The following is a 25,639-nucleotide window of genomic DNA, read 5'->3' as shown; positions in this document are numbered from 1 at the left end:
GCCGTGATGTAAGGAGCAGGGTACGGGTGGCCGTGATGTAAGGAGCAGGGTAGGGGTGGCCGTGATGTAAGGTGCAGGGTACGGATGGCCGTGATGTAAGGAGCAGGGTACGGGTGGCCGTGATGTAAGGTGCAGGGTACGGGTGGCCGTGATGTAAGGTGCAGGGTACGGGTGGCCGTGATGTAAGGTGCAGGGTATGGATGGCCGTGATGTAAGGAGCAGGGTACGGGTGGCCGTGATGTAAGGTGCAGGGTACGGGTGGCCGTGATGTAAGGTGCAGGGTACGGGTGGCCGTGATGTAAGGTGCAGGGTATGGATGGCCGTGATGTAAGGAGCAGGGTACGGGTGGCCGTGATGTAAGGTGCAGGGTACGGGTGGCCGTGATGTAAGGTGCATGGGTGGCCGTGATGTAAGGTGCAGGGTACGGGTGGCCGTGATGTAAGGTGCAGGGTATGGATGGCCGTGATGTAAGGAGCAGGGTACGGGTGGCCGTGATGTAAGGTGCAGGGTACGGGAGGCCGTGATGTAAGGTGCATGGGTGGCCGTGATGTAAGGAGCAGGGTACGGGTGGCCGTGATGTAAGGTGCAGGGTATGGATGGCCTCGATGTAAGGAGCAGGGTACGGGTGGCCGTGATGTAAGGTGCAGGGTACGGGTGGCCGTGATGTAAGGTGCATGGGTGGCCGTGATGTAAGGTGCAGGGTACGGGTGGCCGTGATGTAAGGTGCAGGGTATGGATGGCCGTGATGTAAGGAGCAGGGTACGGGTGGCCGTGATGTAAGGTGCAGGGTACGGGAGGCCGTGATGTAAGGTGCATGGGTGGCCGTGATGTAAGGGGCAGGGTACGGGTGGCCGTGATGTAAGATGCAGGGTACGGGTGGCCGTGATGTAAGGTGCAGGGTACGGGTGGCCGTGATGTAAGGTGCAGGGTACGGATGGCCGTGATGTAAGGTGCAGGGTACGGGTGGTCGTGATGTAAGGAGCAGGGTACGGGTGGTCGTGATGTAAGGTGCAGGGTACGGGTGGCTGTGATGTAAGGAGCAGGGTACGGGTGGCCGTGATGTAAGGTGCAGGGTACGGGTGGCCGTGATGTAAGGAGCAGGGTATGGATGGCCGTGATGTAAGGTGCAGGGTACTGGTGGCCGTGATGTAAGGAGCAGGGTACGGGTGGTCGTGATGTAAGGTGCATGGGTGGCCGTGATGTAAGGTGCAGGGTACGGGTGGCCGTGATGTAAGGTGCAGGGTACGGGTGGCCGTGATGTAAGGTGCATGGGTGGCCGTGATGTAAGGTGCAGGGTACGGGTGGCCGTGATGTAAGGTGCAGGGTACGGATGGCTGTGATGTAAGGAGCAGGGTACGGATGGCTGTGATGTAAGGAGCAGGGTACGGGTGGCCGTGATGTAAGGTGCAGGGTACGGGTGGCAGTGATGTAAGGAGCAGGGTATGGATGGCCGTGATGTAAGGAGCAGGGTACTGGTGGCCGTGATGTAAGAAGCAGGGTATGGGTGGTCGTGATGTAAGGAGCAGGGTACGGGTGGCCGTGATGTAAGGTGCATGGGTGGCCGTGATGTAAGGTGCAGGGTACGGGTGGCCGTGATGTAAGGTGCATGGGTGGCCGTGATGTAAGGTGCAGGGTACGGGTGGCCGTGATGTAAGGTGCAGGGTACGGATGGCTGTGATGTGTGGAGCAGGGTACGGGTGGCCGTGATGTAAGGTGCAGGGTACGGATGGCCGTGATGTAAGGAGCAGGGTACGGGTGGCTGTGATGTAGGGAGCAGGGTACGGATGGTCGTGATGTAAGGTGCAGGGTACTCATGGCCGTGATGTAAGGTGCAGGGTACTCATGGCCGTGATGTAAGGTGCAGGGTACGGATGGCCGTGATGTAAGGTGCAGGGTACTCATGGCCGTGATGTAAGGTGCAGGGTACTCATGGCCGTGATGTAAGGTGCAGGGTACTCATGGCCGTGATGTAAGGTGCAGGGTACTCATGGCCGTGGTGTAAGGTGCAGGGTACGGATGGCCGTGATGTAAGGTGCAGGGTACTCATGGCCGTGATGTAAGGTGCAGGGTACTCATGGCCGTGGTGTAAGGTGCAGGGTACGGATGGCCGTGATGTAAGGTGCAGGGTACGGGTGGCCGTGATGTAAGGTGCAGGGTACGGATGGCCGTGATGTTCACCTGTCTCCATAGAGACAGGCTATGTGTTTGGCCACCGCTTCAAAACATGCTTTTTTCAGTGAAATTAGAAGTGGAAAAGTTTATTTTTGTGTTCAAAACACTTTTATTTTTCAGGATATCCAACACAAAATATGTTTCCAGGTTCCTACAAAAGTGTCACCCACACCCTCCCCCACCCTCTACCAACCTTATATCAAATGGTCGGTCGCTTCCGGTTTCAGAGAACACGAAATGCAGGCTCAATGACGTGCGACCATGTCACTGACCGATTACATGCCCGTCTTTCTGAGAGGACGCATTGACCCTTCGTCCACTCAATCTCTCCTGCTGAAAGTATGCCAGTCGCCCCAGGCGGGTTGTCAATGGGGTCAGTGGCTCTGCGCGTTGTCCACGTGTGGAGTTCGGCTGTCTGTTCACCCGGTCTTCAGCTGCAAACAATCGGCCGTAACTTCTCGTAATCCCCGATAAGTTGATCCAACTCCCGAAACGCGTGTGAGACAATTTGGCGGCGCGCAGAATTTGGGCAAACGTATTTGTGGCGAGGTTAACGCATGTTGTGCACGTGCAGGTCATGACGATGATATTGACAACGCTCCCGTGGTCACACGTGTTGCTCATAAGACTAAGGCCTGTAAATAATCGAGTCTGGACCAGACAGCCCAGTGATTAATATCATGAGCATCGATCCACGCAATTGGGATCGATTACAAGCATCAACCAAGTCAGCGAGCCTGACCACCCGATACCGTTAGTCGCCTCTTAAGACAAGCAAAGTCGCCTTTTACAGCCAGCATGGGCTGCTGAAGATTCTCTGAAAGTCGTTTGATAGAAGTTAATTACAAACAAATAAACATGTCAAGGGTAGGTAGAAGCGTGGCCAAATCATACATTCCCAGGGTAGAGTTTTGGTCTCTAATGCCGTAAATTACATGGAGTAAGAATGTAAAATAAATCTCAAGCATTGTCAAAACCTAGCATGGCCACTGGTCTGTCTGTATTAAGGTAAAAGCTCTTCAGAGCAGAAGGTATCGCTCGTGACAAAGGAGTGAATCGCGAAATCATCCAGTGATCAAATCCCAACTTGATGATAAGGACCAGTGCGCTGTTCGACAATTAATACACAACTCGTATGTAGTGCGAAAACAACTGCCAACTCTTGACAGTATCTGTGGCATGATCAAAACTGATTGGATTTCTAGGGTTCTAGAGAAGCTTATAGTTATGTCTGAACGGTATCCAGCAAGTATTACTACGTTTACGGTATGCTGAAACCCCATAAACAATCAACATGGGATTAATTAAGGAGTGTGTCATTGTGTCACCTCTCACTACGTCAAGGTCTCAACCTTCACAATCATTTGATGAATGGCATGACACGATTCATTACTGCTGCTGTCTGGGGTAAATAAAAGTGTTCCATTTTTACAGCAAATAAAATCCCTTAATTGTCAGGTACCTCACATCAGCACGAATTATTATGTGCTATTGAACTCGCCACTAGAACTCCTTGTTAGCCGAGACAGGACACGCATATATCCATCGTTCTACTTGTCGCGGACCACCCGCTACCCCTTTCTTAACAATTGTACGCGCCAGTGGGTTGGCGTCATACATAGTCAGTCATACGGGGTTAATTGTCAGATCACAACTCAACTTATCAGCTTATTACCCGTTGTTATACTCACAAGTGACCATTATTGTCATGACATATATCACGGCGAATACTAATATATAAGAGCCATATATATTGTCGTGTTTGCATAATAGTGATAGGTGAGAAGGGGTCACATACTATGTTCATGCTGCAGGCGACCCAGTTCGCCGTTTCTTTGCGCTTATATACCACTAAATCAATTTTCTCTATCCAGAAACAGAACGTGCTGATCATAAATTGACAACCATGGGGATGTGCGTTTCGTAATAATAATAGTAGCACATGTTATGTAGTGCGTCCAGCCATTAATTGACTTGTGAGACACTAAAATGTGTTTGTTTGTTTAACGACGCACTCGGCAATATTTCAGCTAAATATGACGGTCTGTAAATAATCGTGTCTTGACCAGACAATTCAGTGATTGACATCATGAGCATCGATCAACACAATTGGGATACGATATTATGCATTAACCAAGTCGAGAGCCTGACCACCCGATTCCGTTAGTCGCCTCTTACGACAAATATGGGTTGCTGAAAACCTACCCTAACCCGGGTCACGGGTTACTAAAATGTATACACCTGTAGGATGCATTAAAATAGTAATTTAAAACAGTTTTAATGAGGAATACGTTATGACATTGTTTGCAGGTTTTAAAAAAAATAAAATTGAAGCTTCTGAAGGGTTGAAAATAAGGATTTTGAAGTTTAACATCAATATAATCAGTGGTGAAAAAAAACAGGAACTCGTTATTGGTCAGTAAAAAAAATATATAGAGGTTATCACGCGAGTGTGTTTGGGGATGGTAAATAACCTGCGTTAGGAATAAACATTGTATTTAGCGAGCCTTGGCGAGCTAAATACATAATGTTTATTCCTAATACAGGATATTTACCATCCCCAAACACACAAGCGTGATAACCTCTATAAATACATAATGTTTATTCCTAATACAGGATATTTACCATCCCCAAACACACAAGCGTGATAACCTCTTTATCATATAATGTCATTCTTTAATTCTGTGCTTTAAAATCGCTTTCCATCTCTCACAAACATTACCGAAACATTGTGAGTTTTCCTGGAATGCGCGCATTAATATTTATTACGTCACAGAGTAAATGATGTGTCAGTAGGACTGTGACAGTAGCCAATATAGTTCCAACTGAAATCTGTTCCATATACAGTGGCGAAGCAACTTATACGCAAAACAACAGTTGTTTTTAATTGCCTTTCGTGGCAGTCCATCGGTCTGTCCGCTAGAGTAACTGCCCTTTGTCAAAGGGAAGCTACTCTAACCCTAGTCTACGAGACGTCACGGCCACGGTCAGACGTTGTTGACAGTCGGTCTGTCCTTTCATAACGTTAAGAAGTGTAGTCAGATGTACACACAGCGACAAATCGAAACACGGTATCAGTTCAAACATATTTCGGCCGAATCCAACCATTTTGATTTGTGGAGACGGTTTCAAGCCACAGAGGTCTACAAGCACAGATATGGCTACTGATCCCGCTTGGCTAGGCCTCGTGCCCTCGCAAAATTGTTTCGAAATTTATATCTCGAAAGTTGCCAAAACTTATAAAATGCCTTAGCTACGTCACGGTTAGACACTGATTTTCAGTATATTAGACTGTTCGTTTGATAATGATAGCAATTATCCCTTTAGTTTATCCAGATTCCCGATGGTTAATTCTGACTCGATCGCCGAATGACAAGGGCGACGCCATGTTGTTTGTAAACAGTGAAAGTAGTCCCTACTTGACCTTTGATATTTGCATCTCTATCCGCATATGACCCCAACGGATATCGTTTTTATCCGTTGGCTTTATCCTGCCGAGAAACCTACCCATTATATGATAAATATATATACCTCTATATTCTCTACTTACATATGGGGGGGGGGGGGGGGGGGTATATATTTTAATTTACTGACGAACAACGAGTTCCTGTGAGAAAAAAATCCCGAGGGCAAATAAAACTGCAGTGTGCGGCACGTGTTAACCATGCCTGTCTTCCCCTCGTGCGACGGAGTAATTGTTACGTGCACGGGGGTAATGAGAAGCGTGCACGGTGGGACATTAACCATCCGTACCGCCGGTGCAGCACGCATGTCGGGTTTTTCACGGAAACTGTAGGTCAAAAACGCTCGTGGTGCACGTGCAGTGTACAAACACCCGTGTTGTGAATGACATCGCTGGGTGTCTAGCTGACTGTTCTACGAGCATTCGTACCGTTTGCCCATTTACAACTGACAGTCGTTTCTTTCCTGAACTTAATTTCTTGCTGATATTTTGCCCAAACCATTTTCAGGTATTATCTACAACTGTTGGAGCGTGTATTGATTGTTTGAGTATATGAAACTGATTACTTTAGACACCAGTCAAATATTTTAGGCAAGGTTGCAAACATTCGATCTTCAGAGTTTTTGTTCCTGGTGTCACGCCGCAGTCAGCAATGTTCCAGCTATGTGACGGCTGATCGATCTTTTGGGAAGGAAGGTTATAAAATAAGGAAGTCCCTGTTTTACTGAAAAAATACATGTGCCTCGCATTGAAGGAAAAAGAAATTGTGTTTTCTTCTTGCAGACACGTGACCTATGATAACAGTTCGTTTTTCCTATGTACTTAAAAAATAATGAGTGAGCACCTGTTAATGTTTGAAAAAGTAATTGAGCTCCTAAACATTACAAAATTATGCTGGTCTCAACCACCAAATCCGCTCCCCAATTCCACCCCCTACCCCCGAAACTGTCATGGTTGCTCCCTCATCGTGAAGGCGTGGCACTTTTTAAACAAACTTTTCATGGAGTCCCCCACCACAAAACTCACCCCGAAAGCATTTTGCAGGTGAATATATTTGCCCTGACATTCTTCTCATACCTGTTGACATGCAAGCACAATACCTGCGAGATAAACAACAATACGTGATTTTAATCCCTTCCTACCGCAGGCCTTCCTTGTCGTCTCCTCTGTGGCCACCGTGCACATTCTTTCAACATCCGTGCGTAAAGTGCGTCATTCCTGAACAGGGGCCCGTCTCACAAAGCGACAACAGCACTACGCCTGTCTTAAGTTCCTATCTCCCAGACCCATGAGATTAAATTTAAAAACGAATTCAACTCAAGTCTAGAATGATAAGGCAAATCTAGATTACCTCAGCTTCCTGGATGTTATCATTGTTCTAGGCTCCTTTGAAATTTACGCTTTATATTAATGTTAATGTGCATATTTATAATTCGCCAATCCACACCCTAAAGCATGCTCAAAGGGCTGCATTATTACCCTGGTGAATGGATCAGTGTGCACTCGATTTTCATTGTTATCTCCCTTTGGATATTAAACAACCCAAGCTGCGGTCACATTACCATCTCATCCTACCGGGTACCCATTCACTGCTGGGTGAACAGAGGCACATTTCGAACAAGGTCTCTTGCCTAAGGAGACACCACATGTGCTACACGTGCTTCAGTGTGTGGCAGGACCGAAGCCGCAGAAACCCACGAGTTAAGCTGCCGAACCCGTACGGTCACCCCTCCAAGTACTCCGCGACCAAAGTAGCCTAACTTCACCTGATTTGTGAGTGAGTGAGTTTGGTTTAACGCTGCTTTTAACAGTTTTCCAGTTATATCACGGCGTGTCAGCTTAATGTGGGAGGAAAGCCCGAAGTGATGCAGGTCTCAGACGTTTACCACTTTGGTGAAACCCACGAGCACGGGTATGGTGCTGACAAACCTAGAAACATAATCGGGGCGAACCGGGATTCGAACCCACAATCAGAGGTTTCTGGCGTGCCCAAGGGACGCAACTCTGCACAGCGAATCGCGGCGCCTTAGACGACTGGGCCACCCGTGCGAACGTTTTAACCACCCCTCATCCCCGGGTATGTTGAACTGGGCGATACCCCCGGGCAAGCCATCACTAGGGTGGGGTGTTTCTGTGACATGAAATAACCTCAGCTGGATATTTCAAACATTCCTGTTTACTGAAACCCGGTATTTGTAATGATAACGACGCTCAGAGTATTTCGGAAAACTCCATCATCCAGCGTACTACATCCCCGTACTATTATGAATATCATATCACACTGGATAAGCGACGCTGCCTGAAAACGTATGTTAGATATCTCGGACATTGCATGCCTTATAGAAACACCACCCCGTATGCGATCTATACTACTCATCTTTCGAGAGGGATTTTTAATATGCCCATGACACACAACACATTCTCATAGTATGTCAAGTGTTTATCTAAATAGAATGACATATCTGATTATCCCTATCAAAAGTTGTGTAGAATACAACGCGTACTTATTAATACCAGGTACACGGAAGCAGAAACCAGTGCAAGGACAAGTTGGCATTTATGATCTCAATGAGCTTCACTACCCATGAAGATCTGGGGTAGAATAGGTCTTCAGCAACCCGTGCTTGCCATAAAAGGCGACTATGCTTGTCGTAAGAGGCGACTAACGGGATCCCAATTGCGTGGATCGATGCTCATGATGTCAATCACTGGATTGTATGGTCCAGACTCGATTATTTACAGACCGCCGTCATATAGCTGGAATATTGCTGAGTGCGGCGTTAAACAACAAACAAACAAACAAACAGACAGACAATGCGCTTCACATATAGTACCATTATTGTTCATCTTCCCGAGGCAAGGGAGTTCGCTGACTCTAAAAGTCCGGTTTCCACCCCTTGATATGCCGAACTAGGCTGGAACTATGAAGTTTTATTTTGGCTGGACTAACGAGTCTATGCATAGTCTAATCAATATCATGTAGCGAGGTCGACATCCGGTTCGTCAACTCCCGCGCAGATTTCGGTTGATTGCAGGATTTGTAAAACGTGTACCGCTAACTTGGTCAATAGGAGGGTCATAGAAGGGCTATAACTCCTAATAGCCACTGGTGGTGCTACGATCGAGACCAGAAATTCCAGCCTAGTTCGGCGGGGTGGAAACTGGACTTTTACAATGGAAGATGTTACTGTTACGCTACAGTAAGTTGACAATTTCCTTTGATGTACTGAAAACGTTTTGGTTTTGTACTATTCTCGTTGCTAAATGGCTGCAGAAATTGCAATTGCGATAAATTTTAGCTCGCGCATTCACACATTGAACACACCTTTGAATCCCGCATACCATCCAGTAAGTCTCATTGCTCACCCCTGAATCCCGCAAAGTGAGCATTGAGAAAAGCATTGAGAAAAATGGGCGTTTGAAAAAGTACAATGTGTAAAGGACACTTCTTACGAACACCATTACTTTTTATTAAAATGTCGAATCTGCGTACCAAATTCAATGATATTTGCGTCCCGCATACCAGACTGATGAATCCCGAATGCCCTCTAAATAGACCCGAAACCCGCGTACCAAGAGGGGGTTTGGCAGCCTCACATATGTGACGAGCAATAACCACAAGGCTAGCCGCCCCTGTACGTAGAAGGGGTGCACATGGTTGGGTAGTCTAGTGGGTAAAGATTTCGCTCGTCACGCCGAGGATGCGGGTTCCATTCCCGACATGGGTACAATGTGTGAAGCCCATTTCTGGTGTCCCCTGCCGTGATATTGCTGGAATATTGCTAAAAGCGGCATAAAGCCAAAATCCACTCACTCACTATACATATCAGGAGCTGTGGGGTAGCCAGGTGGTTAAAGCGTTCGTTCGTCACGCCGAAGACCCGGGTTCAATTCCTCACATGTGTACAAAGAGTGAAGCCCATTTCTGGTATCGCGGTGATATTGCTGGAATATTGCTAAAAGCGACGTTAAACCAGACTCACTCACTCACAATACACATAGGCTTTGTCCCCAGTTTTCTAAGGACGCAGTTCTCCCACGGGGCCCGTGCCTTTCCCAGGCATCATAAACATATTACAATTTACAACTGAATACGATATTGCGGATCTCGATGGGGGGTCTTGCTCCGACCTTTAACCTGACCTACGCACGTGGTGACCTTGCCGTCCATGTATATAAGGCGTTTAGTCCCCACTCAGTCAAGCGTCACAGGCGTGTACACTGTATGGAGTTTCACAAAGAGACATTCTCCACGCAGTACAATTCATTCACATCCAGCACGAATTGATTGATTTTTTAAAGGGGGTTAAATCAGGTAAGGGACGTCTACAAAGATTTGTCAAACGAACAGGTGTTGAGTCTAGTGAGAATGTAGGCCAAGCATGTCAGACATGGTAGCAAACACACGTGTTCACATAAATGCGAGAACAACTCCTTGAATGAGTCGTGATGTTTGGAATATATACACTAAGTAGTTCGTATCGATATAAGTAGCTGTTGAAGTTGTAGAGGTTGTAGTAGAAGTCGTTTTCGTAGTAGTAGTAGTCGTCGTCGTAATAGTAGTAGTCGTGGTAGTCGTAGTCGTAGTCGTTTTAGTGATCGTAGTAGTAGTGGTAGTCGTAGTCGTTATAGTAGTGGTAGTCGTGGTCGTAGTAGTAGTAGTGGTATTAGTAGCAGTAGTTGTGGTAGTCGTTGTAGTAGTTGTAGTCGTCGTCGTAGTAGTAGTAGTTGCCTGGCTCCAAGGCTGTACAGATGTTTGAACACACATGCATGTGCTTGACACGAAATTATACTAGTCAGGATCGATATTAGTTGCTGCGGTAGTTGAGTTAGAAATAGTCGAAATGGAAGAAATAGGCAGATGCAGCAGCAGAAGTAGTAGTAGTAGTAGTAGTAGTAGTAGTAGTAGTAGTAGTAATAGTAGGTGACCGGGTAAGAATAGGTCTTCAGCAACCAATGTTTCCCGTAACCGGCGACTGTGCTTGTAAGATCGTGTGGTCAGACTCGCTGACTTGGTTGATGCATGTTATCGTATCCCAATTGATCGATGCTCATGATGTCAGTCACTGGATTGTCTGGTCCAGTCTCGATTATTTACAGACCGCTGTCATGTAGCTGGAATATTGCTGGATGCGGCGTTTAACAACAAACAAAGAAACAAACAAATCATGTTGCTCATGCTGTCACCCACATGTCTGTCTGATATCGTCTCGCTGGTCGAACTTGAGTGGCCCCGTGCGGCGTAAAACTACATATACTCACAGGGGTCGTCAACATATTTCAGTTCAATTTCTTCCTACAGACACGGCCGTGTCAACCACGTGTTCCACAGACACTCCAGGAACTTGGAAACATGCTCCAGCAGATATGGACAGATATCCCACAGGGCTTTGTGCGACGCATGGTCCATTCCATGAGACGAAGATGTGCTGCTTGCATCGCAACCAGAGGTGGACACACACGCTATTGATTTGTAAATTGACATTTTGGCATGTTCATGTTTTTTTATTTTTATGAAATCACGCATTTTCTGAAGTCAGTACGGTAAATTAAACCATTTGAACACTTACAGGAGTCTTTTATCTGTTGCAAACCGAAATTGTTTCAGATTTGGTAAAAAACGTAACCTTGCACTAAATGTTATTCAATGTCACAGGAACTTGTGTTATTCAGTATACGTCATCAGCGGAGATAAATGCTACCTCAAGAAACCATCTGTAGAAAAACAAATACTTCTGGATTGCAAAACCGCAACCTTCCAATACTCATCCCGTTTCATAGCTCTTAACTAGTCCATCATGTTGCCAAGCAAATATAATGCAGTACATATCCTAAATTGTTACCTCATCAAAGCATGTCAATTAAGTACAATAACAGCAATATTTTGAGACCACCCCCAACTCGGTGACATTTGCACCCGGGAGAATGCACGGGACTGTGTGAGGTCATCACCTCGGGACAGGTAATTACCTCAGGTTATAGGCCATTTCATACATGCATGACAACACGAACATATTCTAAGTTTATCATCATTTTACTTGTAAAAGTACATTTTAAGGGTAATCACAGTGTCCGTTAGGACAGGCTATATTAGGGCAATTCGCGTAATTTTGATATTTGCTCTTTTTATAGTCCCAAGAATCGTATTTATTAAATGAAGCCTGAAAAGATGTTTTCTAGCATTTCCGACAGCACTTTTTTTTTTAGAGTACTGAAGCAGCCTACCCCACTCAGACTCAGTTTACCGACTTTGAGCCGACCAGTCCTTGGTTTAGTCCCTTAATGCCGAGCGCCAGGGAGGGTAACATCAAGTACAATCTTTTAACGTCTTTTGGTATGACGAGGCTGGGGATCGACCCCCGACCTTCCGCTCTCCGGACAGACGCTCTATCCACTGGACACGGAGTAGTCTCTATCAGTACAAGAGATTTCAGCTACTGAAGTGGGCAGCTGGGTAGCCTAGTGATTAAAGCATTCGTAGGTCAAGAAAGCATTCATAATTGGGTCCAGATACGGTAAACCTACGTCGTGTGTTTTAAACAAATAAATAAACCAAGTGTTCATTCTCATTCACTGAACCCAAGGGGATTCCAGGTAAGAATCTCATAGGTCTCCATCAACCTATACTTGCAAAAAGCGACTAACGGAACCGGGTGGTCAGACTCGCTGGCTTGGTTGATGCATGTCATCGTATCCCAGTTGGATCGATGCTCATGACATTAATCACTGGATTGTCTAGTCCGGGGTCGATTATTTACAGATCGTCGTCATATACCTGGAATATTGCTGAGTTCGGCGTTAAGCAACAAACAAACAAAATGTAGTGAAGCTCGGCTGCTTTCATTAAACATGCAGAGTACAATGTTCAGTGTGACCCAACAAACGCACAGCAGCCAAAATGACAGCAGGCAGTGACATGCCAGGCCGCCTGTCTTCACACAGTAGGCGAGGCCTCGGTGGGAAAATATTTAAGATATCTAATCCTCACGGCGTTTTCACGTTTGAAGTACGGCATTAACCGGGCGTATAGTGTCTTCAATGCGTGACACCTACTCATATGGGCTACAGGAATGTAACACGCAGCCAGTGAAATGGGTGTGGAATAAACTCGTTATACCACCTTGTTGATAATACGCATTATGAAATTGACATGCTATTGACCCGTATAACACAGGCCGTGATAACTGGTGTATTTTCTTTCTGCTTCGGTTAGCCTTTCTTTCATATACATCATTCTATAACTTCGCAAAGTCGAAACAAGCAAAAGTTGAATGGTCAAATTGTGACACCCCTTGGACGGGGCACGGAGGCGCACGTGACCTAAGTTGATTGGTTGTTGACATCATGTGACTTTGCACGAGCGACGCCATATTGCCGAGCTATCAATTGGCAGACGACGGGACAGGTGGTTGGCAAACAAATCTCACGATCACAAGTTAGGCAAGATGAGTCTAAACGGCACGGATACCCACCTGAAACCTCGCCTGTGTCATCTCTTAAAATGGCCCGATTTTAATGGATACGGCTTCAATCTCCATGCGGAGAAAGGTAAAGCCGGACAATATATCGGGAAAGTTGACGATGGATCGCCAGCTCAGGCTGCAGGTTTGAAAGACGGTGACAGGATCGTGGAGGTGAATGGCGTAAATATCGGCAATGAGAATCACCAGCAGGTTGTTAGCCGAGTGAAGGCTGGAGGGGAAGAGACACGCCTGCTTGTGGTGGATAACGAAACAGATCAGCATTATAAAGATGAAAGAAAAGTCGTTCGGGGTGACCTCCCCGAAGTGGTTACCATCCACTGCCCGTCTCACGATACAGGTGAGTGAGCGTTAATGTGTCATCTGTAGTATCTACCTGCCAGGTAATCTAAGTAATTAGGCCCCCAGAAAACGCCCCAGAAAAGAAAGTTGTTCTGATTACGTATTACCTTCAGGATCTATATGGTATTGACTAGAGGGGGTTTGTTTATTTCGATTACGTTTGAACAGCCGCCAGGTATCGATAAGGGATCGCTGTTCTCCGCTGTGTACATTGTTCCTGGTGATATATGGACCAGGGCTAGCCCACTGAACGGGGCTGGCGCTTCGCATTACTTTATGGCTGTCAGATCGGGAGAGATTTGACAGGAGCAGAACTTGTTCTAAAACTTGAACGCCAGCACTTTAGTAGATGTCAAATAACTTTTGCAAATGCCCTATATTATTTGTATGATTTCAATCTACAGACGTTTTTAGAAATGTTACGGTGAATGAAGGCATACACCCTATATCCGACTGACCGCATGGAATCTGTGCCCCTCCCCTTTTAGAGACTAAAGGATTTGACCTGTTAGCCGAAGTTGGTGGGCGTTTAGAGCTAGAGTGACAATCGGGGAGCAATGCTGGAATGGTTGCTTTTCTTGTTGGGATACATGTGTGAACACACTCCTATTTCCAAGTACAATTAACTTGGAATTTGTTTATCCCCCAGGGACGAAACATCAAAGGGTTTAAAGTGAACCCACTACACCACCACATGGCCTTCAGTCAGGTTCCAGTTAGACCTGTGGGCAAAAACATTAGCTGTACAGAATATCCTTCATGTGTACTTATGTAAAAAAGGTGTGTTTTCTTGCAACTGAGATTTAGCACAGAAGATTTGACGAAAAATAGTACAAACGTTTTTGATAGGTAATGGAATAGTTCCTTATATTATTAATAAGTGATGGTTTGCATATGTATACATTGTAACTATCATTATGATGAATGTAGCATTTTCTTCTAAAATGCTTAGTTGATAAGCATGATTAACAACATTGTATGATGGGATGCAGCACTGCATATTACAATGTTAGGCTATAGACACTTCTTTTTCTAGACATGGTTGATATTGATAAAAAATAATTCAACATTGTTTCTCTTTATGAACACATTGCTACTCATTACAACACTGTCATAAAGTCTATTAGGTTACAGCTATGTTGACATTAAAGTACTTTCTTGTTATCATTTCTTTCCTATATTTTCATGATTGTTATAAGGAGATTTTATAGCCTGAACTTACCTTGGACTGAAACAATATTGAATGTATCTCCAGCAGACTGTTGACAATGAGTAGTAAACCAGACTGGTGTGTAGTTGATGGTCAATCAGGTGTTAGATTACAACATGTTTGCGCTTGCTGAGGGAACATCACACCTCAGCACCCAGATAAACTGCAGTCTTGTCTACACGAACATATTATTAGCACACAGATTTATTTCATATCCTAATCCTGCACTTACCTTACTATTAACTAAGCAAACATTTTAATCAGGTCAATACCCTTGATATAAGAGGATCACTGAGCTTGATGTAACATGCTTTGATTGCATCAAATGACTGATCATTCATAGCCGATTAAGTTTGTTTTGTTAATTTCTTACTCCTTGCTGAAGTCAGTGTGGGTAATAGGGGTGTTTTTCATTCCTGCATCCCTGTAACAAATACATCTCGGCAGCCAGGGAACTACAGAGTTAAGCGTGAGGTAGCAGTTTAAAATTCCAATTAAAGTGAAGTTTTTTTGTTTTGCAAGACAATATAAAGACAGTATTCACACACATTGTCGGTAGATAAAGGCTAGTTTGTAAGATTTTAGTGCAAAAAGTTATAATACATGTATAATAAAGTGGTAATCATTTTGTGTTCTTATTAGAATAAGCCATGATGCATTGACCATGTGGTATAAAAATTAATTTTTACTTAAAATGAAAGGAGGGTTGATCTTAAAGTGTTTCTTGTGAGTAAGCAGATATTCGATACTTACCATACTTACTTGATGCAGTAATTCAATACTTACCATACTTACTTGATGCATTTTGGCTGGGTTTCATTTCACTTTTTTGATGAAAAAACAAACCTACCATCTTGGTGTCAAGTCGCAATATTTCTATTGAAATATTTACTACGGCATAAATGTATCTTTAAAGCCCGAGTATGATTTTATTGGTTCCTCATTGAAGGGATATGAGGGTCAGTACTGGCATGCTGTGTGTAGGTGTTTGTGATTGTACATATTTAATTAATGAGTATTCAGACACATGAATTAAGTTCCTTAGAGATTAGATAGTGAAGTATGTTGTTACATATTACAAAATAAATCCACTCAATCATGTTTAAATTTATACTTGTTATTGGGCTTTTCAGGACTTGTAAACAAGAAGTAAGCATAATTTCTGACTTGCTCATGATAGATTAGATATTTATTGCGTAGTATTCCATCAGGAAATGGTGGCAATAGTCTACAAACTGCAAATATATGAGCAGGAAGTACAAAACATGCAGGCACATTCTACATATAAATGAGGTATGTTGTAACAATTGAAGTTGTCATGGTTATACCATGGCATGGTTGTTTGTTGTTTAACGCCACACTCAGCAATATTCCAGCTAAATGACGACAGTCTGTAAATAATCAAGTCTGTACCAGACATAACAGTGATTGACATCATGAGCATCAATCCACGCAATTGGCATACGATGACTACATCAAACAAGATCCCGTTGGTAGCCTGTTATGACAAGCATGGTCGCTTTTTACAGCAAGCATGGGTTGCTGGAGACCTATTCTACCCCGGATCGTCACAGGTCAGCACAGCATGTCAGCTTGGTGTGGGATGAAAACCCGAAATGATGCATGTCTTAGGCGTTTACCACTTTACTGAAACCCACGAGCACGGGTATGGTGCTGAGAAACCTTGAAACATAATTTGGGCGAACCAGGATACAAACCCACTATCATAGGTTTCTTGCAGGGATGCAACTCTGCACAGCAAATTGCGGTGCCTTAGACGACTGGGCCACCCATGCCCCCACCTCACCAGATGGTTTCTGCTTTCCCGTAATGTCCATTCATGTTTTTTTTATGAAGCAATGCAACGGTTGATTAAAAGCTTGCGTCAAAGTAATTAATTTTTTCAAAAAAGGTAAAATAGCAAACACAGGACAGTGGATGTAAGAACGTACATGGTATTGATGGATTTATTACAGGAGAGAATTACAAAAATATATTTTTAAACAAAGAATCTAAAAACCATCTGCTCCATACCTTCAATACAAAATTGCTAAATAAATAATCAAGTTTCAACTGCTGGAGTGTTGACATGTAAATGTCGACAGGCTGTCGGATGTAATGTATGGCTCTCAGTATGGAGATTTGTACTGCTGTAAATCAACAATGATCAACACAAGTATATTGTATGTGCCAGAAACAGACACTACCAGATATATTTTTTCTCACTGCACATGTTTTTGGACACTCTGTCAAATAAAAACGTTAGCTTATCTCCTCCTAATGTCTCACTGTCCATCTTGTCCAGGTCTTCACTTTTTTAGCCTGTAGGACATGGTAAAGTGAAACCTGGTCAAATGTATCATATGAGATGATATCACTTGATGGGGCCTGATCCGCACATGGCCACAGTCTCAAGTCTATTGTAAACTATTGAGGTTAGGACAGTTGTAATTCTGTTTTAAACTACAGACTGGAGGTTGTGAAAGTCATTTATATACTTCATGTATTGGGCACTAGTAGAATCCTTATGCATTGAGGTACTTTGTTCTCTTATTTTTACAATATCAATATAGCCAATACTCATTTGTTTACAGATTTAGATGGTAAGTATGTGTTCATTACAGAAATTACAGAACTGGGGAATAATCTAGTCTTCACTCAAAGTGGGTAATAAAAGCGATAAGCTCTCATTTTGTTGCAGCTGGTGAATAAAAGATAACATTATACTGCTTATGGGCACTAACATGCCTAACCCTGTGCTGAAAGCCACTGATATCACCAGATAAGCTGTATCTCACCAATATTTCCCCCACCATCCTGTAAACTGTGATATAAAATGAGTTATCCAGTGACACATTGGAGTTTATGACTACCCCACTAACCTGTTGTCTATCTCCCAAAGAGTATATAGCTTACCACGCTACCTAGTATACACAGATAACTGTTGCTGGGGACGGCCGCTGGCTGCAATCTTCAAGGTTACGCTGTTCCAATTCCACAGGGTTATGGCTTAATTTTTAAGGCTAGCATTTCCTATGGATAATACGAAAATATACTTGCTCGGACCTGTTGTAGGAAAGTGTACGAAGTGAAATTTCCCTTACCATGCTTATAAGAGTAACTGTTCTAACCTTATCGTTGCTTATGGCCAGATGTCTCTGTAAAGGAGTGTGTTAAGGGAACACTGCATCATTTCTTGTGAATCATTTTCTCAACTTTAGCTTCGGTTGGTTGACCCCAGTACTCAGTGTCATTGTAGGTGCCAGATGCCGTCCACAATATTCCAGCTATGTGACAAGAACCTATACATAATCCAGTCTGCACCAGACAGCCCAGTGGTTGATATCATGAACAGCATTCCATGCTGTCATAGTTCAGTGACGTGCAATCAACCGACTCTGACCACTTGATCCACTAAATAGCCTCTTAGGACAACCATAGGTTGCTGGGAACCAATTCTCACCCCATGGGAATTGAAGCTCCAGAATCTTGAAATCATACCTGATAGTGCATCTACTCTAACATGCCTTCATTAAACTAGGGCGGTCAGGTAGCCTAGTGGTTAAAACGTTCGCTCGTCACGCCGAAGACCCGGGTTCGATTCCCTACATGAGTACAATGTGTGAAGCCCATTTCTGGTGATCCCCGCCGTGATATTGCTGGAATATTGCTAAAAATGGCGTAAAACCATACTCACTCACTCACTCACTCACTAAACTAAGTGTACTACTACTAAGGCAACTAGTGTTAAGTCCCACTCATATTATGACGTCATGGATTGTCAGGTTTTATGGACTTCATATATCATTACATGTCATATGGTCCTGAGTGAAGAGGGGCGGTGGTGTAGCCTAGTTGTGGGGTGGTCATTCTTCGTGTCCCCTACCATCCAGGCTGTAATATTGGCAAAACCTTCATAAACTCACTTTGAGCAGCATCATTTTGAAATCTAGGTATCTAAGTTATTAGCCAAGGAAATGGATGTGGTGTTATATCTGGCTTGTCTTGCCTTTCAGTTGAATCCATTCGTTGATACTAGAGCAGTGAAGGGAATGTGGTATTCGTCGTAAACAACTCGGTGGAATGTGATATAACAGTTATACCATCCCTCAGGACATCTAGTTTGTAATGCGTCATTCTGGTGAAAACAGACATATTGTATTATGTTCTAAGATACTATGTGTTTGAAGTCTTATTTTATTGCTCTCAGGTGATGAATAGGAGTAATTATCATGCTTATTCTAGGTTTGTCTCTTTTTAGGGTCAATTGCCCATGGTCTGAGCAAGAATGTGATATGAGGTATAATTCCCGAGTAGTTACCACCATAATAGTGCAGCTGTAACAGGAAGTTGCGATGTAATCATGAATACTTTTAAGTCTTTTTTTACATATTCCATGGTAAGCACAGTATCTATTTCCTTTCAAAGGCATTGACTGCAATTGAACATGTTTGACAATAACTGAAAGAAACTGATAAGGAAAGGCAAGTTGCATGGCAATTATCATGACTACAGCAGAACGGGGAAAGTGAAAAAAGGAGAGCCAGAGAGAAAGTTAAAACATGTAAAAGATGAGAGCCAGGGAGCTCGAAATAAGTAACTGATACCAGAGATTACTCTAGGGTTTTAGCCCTACACTTCCTAAAGAATTTGAAGTCCAGAAATAGTGATATTGCTGGAATATTGCTAAAAGCGGCATAAAACCATACTCACTCACTCACTGTTAACCCTAAATCAGGTAGGGATTTTTGTTGGGGGATATAGCACGGAGAATTGTTTGATATAGGGACAGGAACATATGGATGCACTTACATCTTAGAACAAAGTGTATTTTGGATACAAATGAGTCGTAATATACTTGCTAGAGATGTTGAATTTCAGTCCGTTTTCTTCGTTACATTTGACTATGAAATGTGTAGTGCTGTATTGATATTAAAGTTTTAACTTTTGATATGCTCCCTATAGGACATAGCACATCACTATTTTCATCAGTTGTTATTTAATTAACATGCACTGTCACCATGTCACTGTGGACAGCCCTTACTGTGTCCATGTCCACCAATCAACGTGCTTGAGCTTCTGACACCCCCAATGCCTACCATCATGTGCTGTCATCAGGTCAGCGGCAGTGCATCAATGGTGTGATCTGTGACTTATCTGTTGGAAATGCTCGAGCCCCTGACAACCATCATCTCTTTATGTGGGGTAGCCTAGTGGTTAAAGCATTCGCACGTCACACAAAGGACCCGGGTTCGATTTCCCCATATGGGTACAATGTGTGAAGCCCATTTCTGGGGTCCCCTGCCATGATATTGCTGGAATATTGCTAAAAGTGGCATAAAACACTACTCACTCACTCACTCAACTACTAATGCTCACTGACTACCAAACTAATGCAATGTATCAGGTTAGATGTACTAATTAGTATGTGGTTTTGTGTACAGCATTGTGTCAAAAGTCAGATGAAGTTAAGCATTGTTGGTGGCAGAGAGTTGTTAAATGGTGACGTCAGCTTAACTCCTTAGAGTTTCTAGGGCTAAATAGAGAATCTCACCTGAGTGTCTTTTGATATCAAATATATCAACACGAGCTGATAAAAGTGGAAAAATTCCGAGGCTTGCCGAGGATTTTTGCCACTTTTATCAACGAGTGTTGATAAATTTGATATCAAAAGACACGAGGGTGAGATTTTATTTATCATCCAACATCATGCTTCGAACTTTTTCAGTTTGTAGACAGTAATTAGCAGTGTCTTCAGTGTAAAAAGTACTGCTAACAGCTTCAGTAGCAAAGCCATTAGTGATGACATTTGATTGTGACGTCATGGTAACAAGTGACATTACAATGGTCTGCAAAGCATTGTGATGCAATTTCATTGCAGCGATATCTACAGTGTAGATATCGCTTGATCTCATCCAAGCAATATCTCCTGTGGGAGCCAGTTTTGGATGATAAGGCCCTGTCCCACACTGAAGCTCATGAACACAAGTGGTGTCTCCTTAGGCAAGTGACTTTGTTTGAAATATGCCTGTGTTCACCCAGCAGTTAGGGGGTACCCGGTAGGTTGAGATATAAAGGTGTGACCTCTAGCACCTCACAAGCAGCTCTGTTTGTATACTCCACAGGGAACTGAGAATGAAAATCGAGGGCACACTGACCCATTGACTGGGATAGTAATGGAGTGCCTTGAGCATCCCTTAAGGTGTGGATTTAGCTCATTTATGATAAATATGCACAATATTATTACTATGAAGCAGGCATGGAGTCCCTTTACATCTGAGAGTGTGAGTAGGACTAGATTGGCATTGTTTTATCAAGTGTATGATCTGCGGGAGAGGCCAACTGTGGGCATGACTTCAGTTGAATGTGGCCATATTGTGAATGGAGACAAGTACATGGTGTGTGAACTTGGCCAGCGAGTGGCATATGTGTTTGGGGTTCGTCACATGGTGGATGGAGACGAGCACATGTTTTGTGGACTCTGCCAATGAGTGGTGTATGTGTTTGGGTTTCTTGAACTCCTGATCTCGGAAGAAGAACCTGTTGTACCCTAGCTTCTGCTGTGTTTGGAATAGCTTTTAGGTAAACTTGTCAAGGCACATCGTTGGTGTTGTCCCACACCAGACAGGCTCGGTCAACACTTGTAATCTTTCACGCTCCTAAATCTATGGCTAGCTGTGTTTTGTGGATCTTGTATTTGCTTCCTAATATCTGGAGGTGGGACAAAGGTGATTCACATGGGATGTGGGTAATCTTCTTGGGCTGGTGATGATTGAAGAGGAGGGCTTCTTTCACAGCCGAAGTGGCTTGACAATGTCCGGGTCTATTGTATGTGCTTGACATGTGGTGTCATGGCTTGACATTGTCCAGGTCTATTGTGTGTATACTTGACAGGTGGTGTCATTGCTGGACGTTGTCCGGGTCTATTGTGTGTACTTGACATGTGGTGTCATGGCTTGAGGTTGTCTGGGTGTATTGTGTGTGTACTTGACATGTGGTGTCATGGCTTGACATTGTCCAGGTCTATTGTGTGTGTACTTGACATGTGGTGTCATGGCTTGACATTGTCTGGGTCTATTCTGTGTACTTGACATGTGGTGTCATGGCTTGACATTTTCCGGGTCTATTGTGTGTACTTGACATGTGGTGTCATGGCTTGACGTTGTCTGGGTCTATTGTGTGTACTTGACATGTGGTGTCATGGCTTGACATTGTCCGGGTCTATTGTGTGTACTTGACATGTGGTGTCATGGCTTGACAATGTCCGGATCTATTGTGTGTACTTGACATGTGGTGTCATGGCTTGACATTGTCCGGGTCTATTGTGTGTACTTGACATGTGGTGTCATGGCTTGACATTGTCCGGGTCTATTGTGTGTACTTGAAATGTGGTGTCATGGCTTGACGTTGTCTGGGTCTATTGTGTGTACTTGACATGTGGTGTCATGGCTTGACAATGTCCGGGTCTATTGTGTGTGTATACTTGACATGTGGTGTCATGGCTTGACGTTGTCTGGGTCTATTGTGTGTGTACTTGACGTGGTGTCATGGCTTGACAATGTCCGGGTCTATTGTGTGTGTATACTTGACACGTGGTGTCATGGCTTGACAATGTCCGGGTCTATTGTGTGTGTACTTGAAATGTGGTGTCATGGCTTGACGTTGTCTGGGTGTATTGTGTGTGTTCTTGACATGTGGTGTCATGGCTTGATGTTGTCCGGGTCTATTGTGTGTGTACTTGACATTGGTGTCATGATTGACATGTGGCTTCATTGCTTGACATTGTCCGGGTCTATGTGTATACTAGACATGGAGAGGGCTGGGGTCTGATAATCAGTACCTGGGACTTTCGCATCTGTTGAGGAATGGGTGGTCCAGCTGTCCTACACACAACAATTAGCTCATCTCCGGAGTTCCAGCTTAGTCCCTTGATCCATTGAACCTGGTCTGTCAGCCTCATACCCCTGTCCTTGTGGGTTTTGCCCAATTGGTATGTTGGTCATTATGTGTATTTGTCCACGTTTTAGGCTTTTACTTTTGTAAAAATAGTCACACATCACTTCTGGGCTTAGTTTGTAACTAAATTGTTTAACATCAAATCCTTCCTGATGCTTGTTGTAGGAGGCAAGAGTGAATTGTGTGGTCCGGCTTGGTGACTTGGTTTGTCATGTTTATTGCATGTCATCCTAGGCTAAGGGTGTAGATCGTTACATATAATATCAATCACTGTTTTGTCTGGTCCAAACTTGATTATTTACTGACAGCCATCATGTAGCTGGAAGTCTGCTGACTACAGCATTACACAACAAACAAAGGAGTAATTCTCGTACTATCATTTAAGTAATGTGACACTTCACTGGCAACATGATCCCCTGTTCAAATGGTACATTGTAACTTTATCTGCATGTTAATTCAACAGGATAGAGCATAAACAACAAAAGGAAGAGCTTTTAGCAAATCATCTAATTCTACCGGGTGTTACAAGTTTTTATCTTTGAATGATGCTGTTAATAATATATTATTTATACAATAAAAGGTTCTATGTCCTCCAGATAACACTCTCTATATCACGTTATTCCAAATAGCAGCATTATTAGATCATGAGTTGCCTCCCTTGCCTCCCAGTCCCAGGGGTTCGAATCCCTGATTTGCACCAATCGTGATACTTAGTTTGTCAGCACTGTACATGTGCTCAAGTGTCTCACTTTTGTTATAGTGGCCTGCAGTGCATTAGCCCCCTCTGCTCAATACTATGTTAACATGTGGTGATATATTTAATATATTCCTGCACCATGACCGTGGAATATATTTATTTTATGAAAAAATAATAATCTAGAAATGCATACAAAAGCAAGTCTAGCCAGCTCAAGCTAGCTCTATTCCACAGCATAGGGAATTTTTTTATTTTTAGAGTCAAGAAGGATATTGTGTAATATATGATTTCAGAGACTAAATGTTAGTCTATATTTAATACAATAGCAGAAGTACTTTGGTTATGTTTGAGAAATATGATATGAAAAAGAGTAAACATTGTGCTTAGTGAAGGATTTCCAAAGATTTCCACTATCTGTTATGTGTAGTTGTGTTTTTGCAATATTTGATAGGTATTGAGGTGTCTAAGGTTTAGTAATCTTCTTTCAGTAAGAGACAATAGTTGGTGATATTTTAATATCTCTCATTATCTCTGATTATAATTAGTCATAATATTACACTTATTAATTAAATTAAACTCATTGAGAAGAATTAATCACCAAGAGTTTGGCACTACTACTAACTTCACAGAAGAGGCTAGTTCTCAATACACATATTCTCCAGCTAGGAGGTGAGGTAAAATTGTGTTTAACGTCACGTCCAAGATTATTGCACTTCTATAGCGACAAGTCCAGCTAGGAGATAATATGTTGCAAGAAGGGCCTCGGTGTGCATAGTTGATAAGATGTTGCACGAATGCCGTAGAGGTTTTACTTATACATTAATATAAGTCCTCCGTGACTTGTGTATGCTTTACATAAGACAGACGCCCTGATAAATCCACAGAGAGGAGTCAGTCGTCTCCTTGTATGATAAGCTGCATTCCTTTACTGAAATACACACCTGCATAGGTACACCTGTTGAAACTTGACTTGCTGATCTGCACAGTGCAAGGTGTTCAGTGCTGTTAACATGTTTTACAGCAACCTCAGGGGCGGTCGGGTAGCCTAGTGGTTAAAGCGTTCGCTGGTCACCCCGAAGACCGGGGTTCGATTCCCGACATGGGTACAAGGTGTGATATTGCTGGAATATTGCTAAAAGCGGTGCAAAACCAAACTCACTAACTCACTACAGCAACCTTATGCGAATGGACACCGAAATTGGCATTTGAGGTTTATGGACGCTAGGGTCAGTATGCTGTCCTACCAAGTTTGAATCAGGTCAAATATCAATTAACTTGTCGCAATCTCAAGTTTTATGATGTGGGTCAATGTTGCAACTTATGATTGATTACCCTAGGTACTTGGGGACAATGTCTCAGTTTCTCACCAGGCATACCTGTGAGGATCTGGGGTAGAATAGGTCTTCAGCAACCCATGTTTGCCGTAAGAGGCGACTTTGCTTGTCGTAAGAGGCGACTAACGGTATCGGGTTGTCAGGCTCGCTGACTTGGTTGACGAATTTCATTGGTCCCATTTGCGTGGGTCGATGCTCATGATATCAATCACTGGATTGTCTGGTCCAGACTTTATTATTTACAGACCGCCGTCATACAGCTGGATTATTGCTGAGTGTGGCTGTCAACAAACAAAACATCTCACCAGGCACCCACCAACCAGACCATGCCATCAACAGGTGGAACTGTGGTTTGGTAGCTTTAGTCTGAGCGGTCGCTTGACACGCTGAAGGACTGGGTTTGATTCCTCAAATGGGTACAGTGCCTGTGGCCTTTTGCTTGTCTCCTGCTGTGATATTGCTGGAGTCAATGTCAGGCCATTCTCACTCAGTCCTAGCATATATTGGATGTGACACTATCTGACTCATGTTTTTTGCTGTACTGGAAAGCCTTTGATAAAAGTTCTTTGTAGAGGAAAGTCGACTAGTGCTGATGTCTGTGCCAGCTGTTACAACTTTATCAAGACAATATTGACCAGAGATACACACAGATTGTCGGGACATTGTCTAGTTCTCGTTTGATTTACTACTGTGAAGTGGGTTATCCTGGCATCACATACACTCAGTCTTTTTGTTGTGAATGTCTTTTTGAAGACTGGTTCAAATTATAGTACACTGACTATGTTGACTTATTTGTTATCAAGAAAGTCCAAAGATTCTTTTCAAAAAGTTTGTTTAAGAATTGTCTTCGCTTATAGAGGTAAAAGCCTGACGTATGCTGCTTCTGTACTTGAGTATATAGTGCGTCTGCCTGGAGAGCGGAAGGTCCGGGTTCAATCCCTGGTGATGTCATACCAAGAGACGTTGAAAGATGGTACTTGTTTT

General features: G+C 43.6%; 1 protein-coding gene across 2 annotated transcripts in view; it reads left to right on the top strand.

Annotated features, from left to right (window-relative positions):
• Window positions 1-12,821: 12,821 nt before the first annotated feature.
• LOC139466833 (Na(+)/H(+) exchange regulatory cofactor NHE-RF1-like) overlaps window positions 12,822-25,639 on the top strand; it is a 46,892-nt gene continuing 34,074 nt past the window's right edge. The window contains exon 1 of one of the 2 annotated variants that reach the window (XM_071248540.1): window positions 12,822-13,456. In XM_071248540.1, the coding sequence (XP_071104641.1) occupies window positions 13,081-13,456 (376 nt within the window). In that variant the 5' untranslated portion in view covers window positions 12,822-13,080. The remainder of the gene's footprint in view (window positions 13,457-25,639) is intronic. The other variant, XM_071248542.1, reaches the window with a different exon arrangement.

The sequence above is a fragment of the Haliotis cracherodii genome, unplaced genomic scaffold (genome assembly GCF_022045235.1).
Source record: "Haliotis cracherodii isolate W230 unplaced genomic scaffold, xgHalCrac1.p SCAF_19, whole genome shotgun sequence".
NCBI lineage: Eukaryota > Metazoa > Mollusca > Gastropoda > Lepetellida > Haliotidae > Haliotis > Haliotis cracherodii.
The sequence above is the reverse complement of the archived record's forward strand: the minus strand, read 5'-3'. Positions and strand labels throughout refer to the sequence as shown.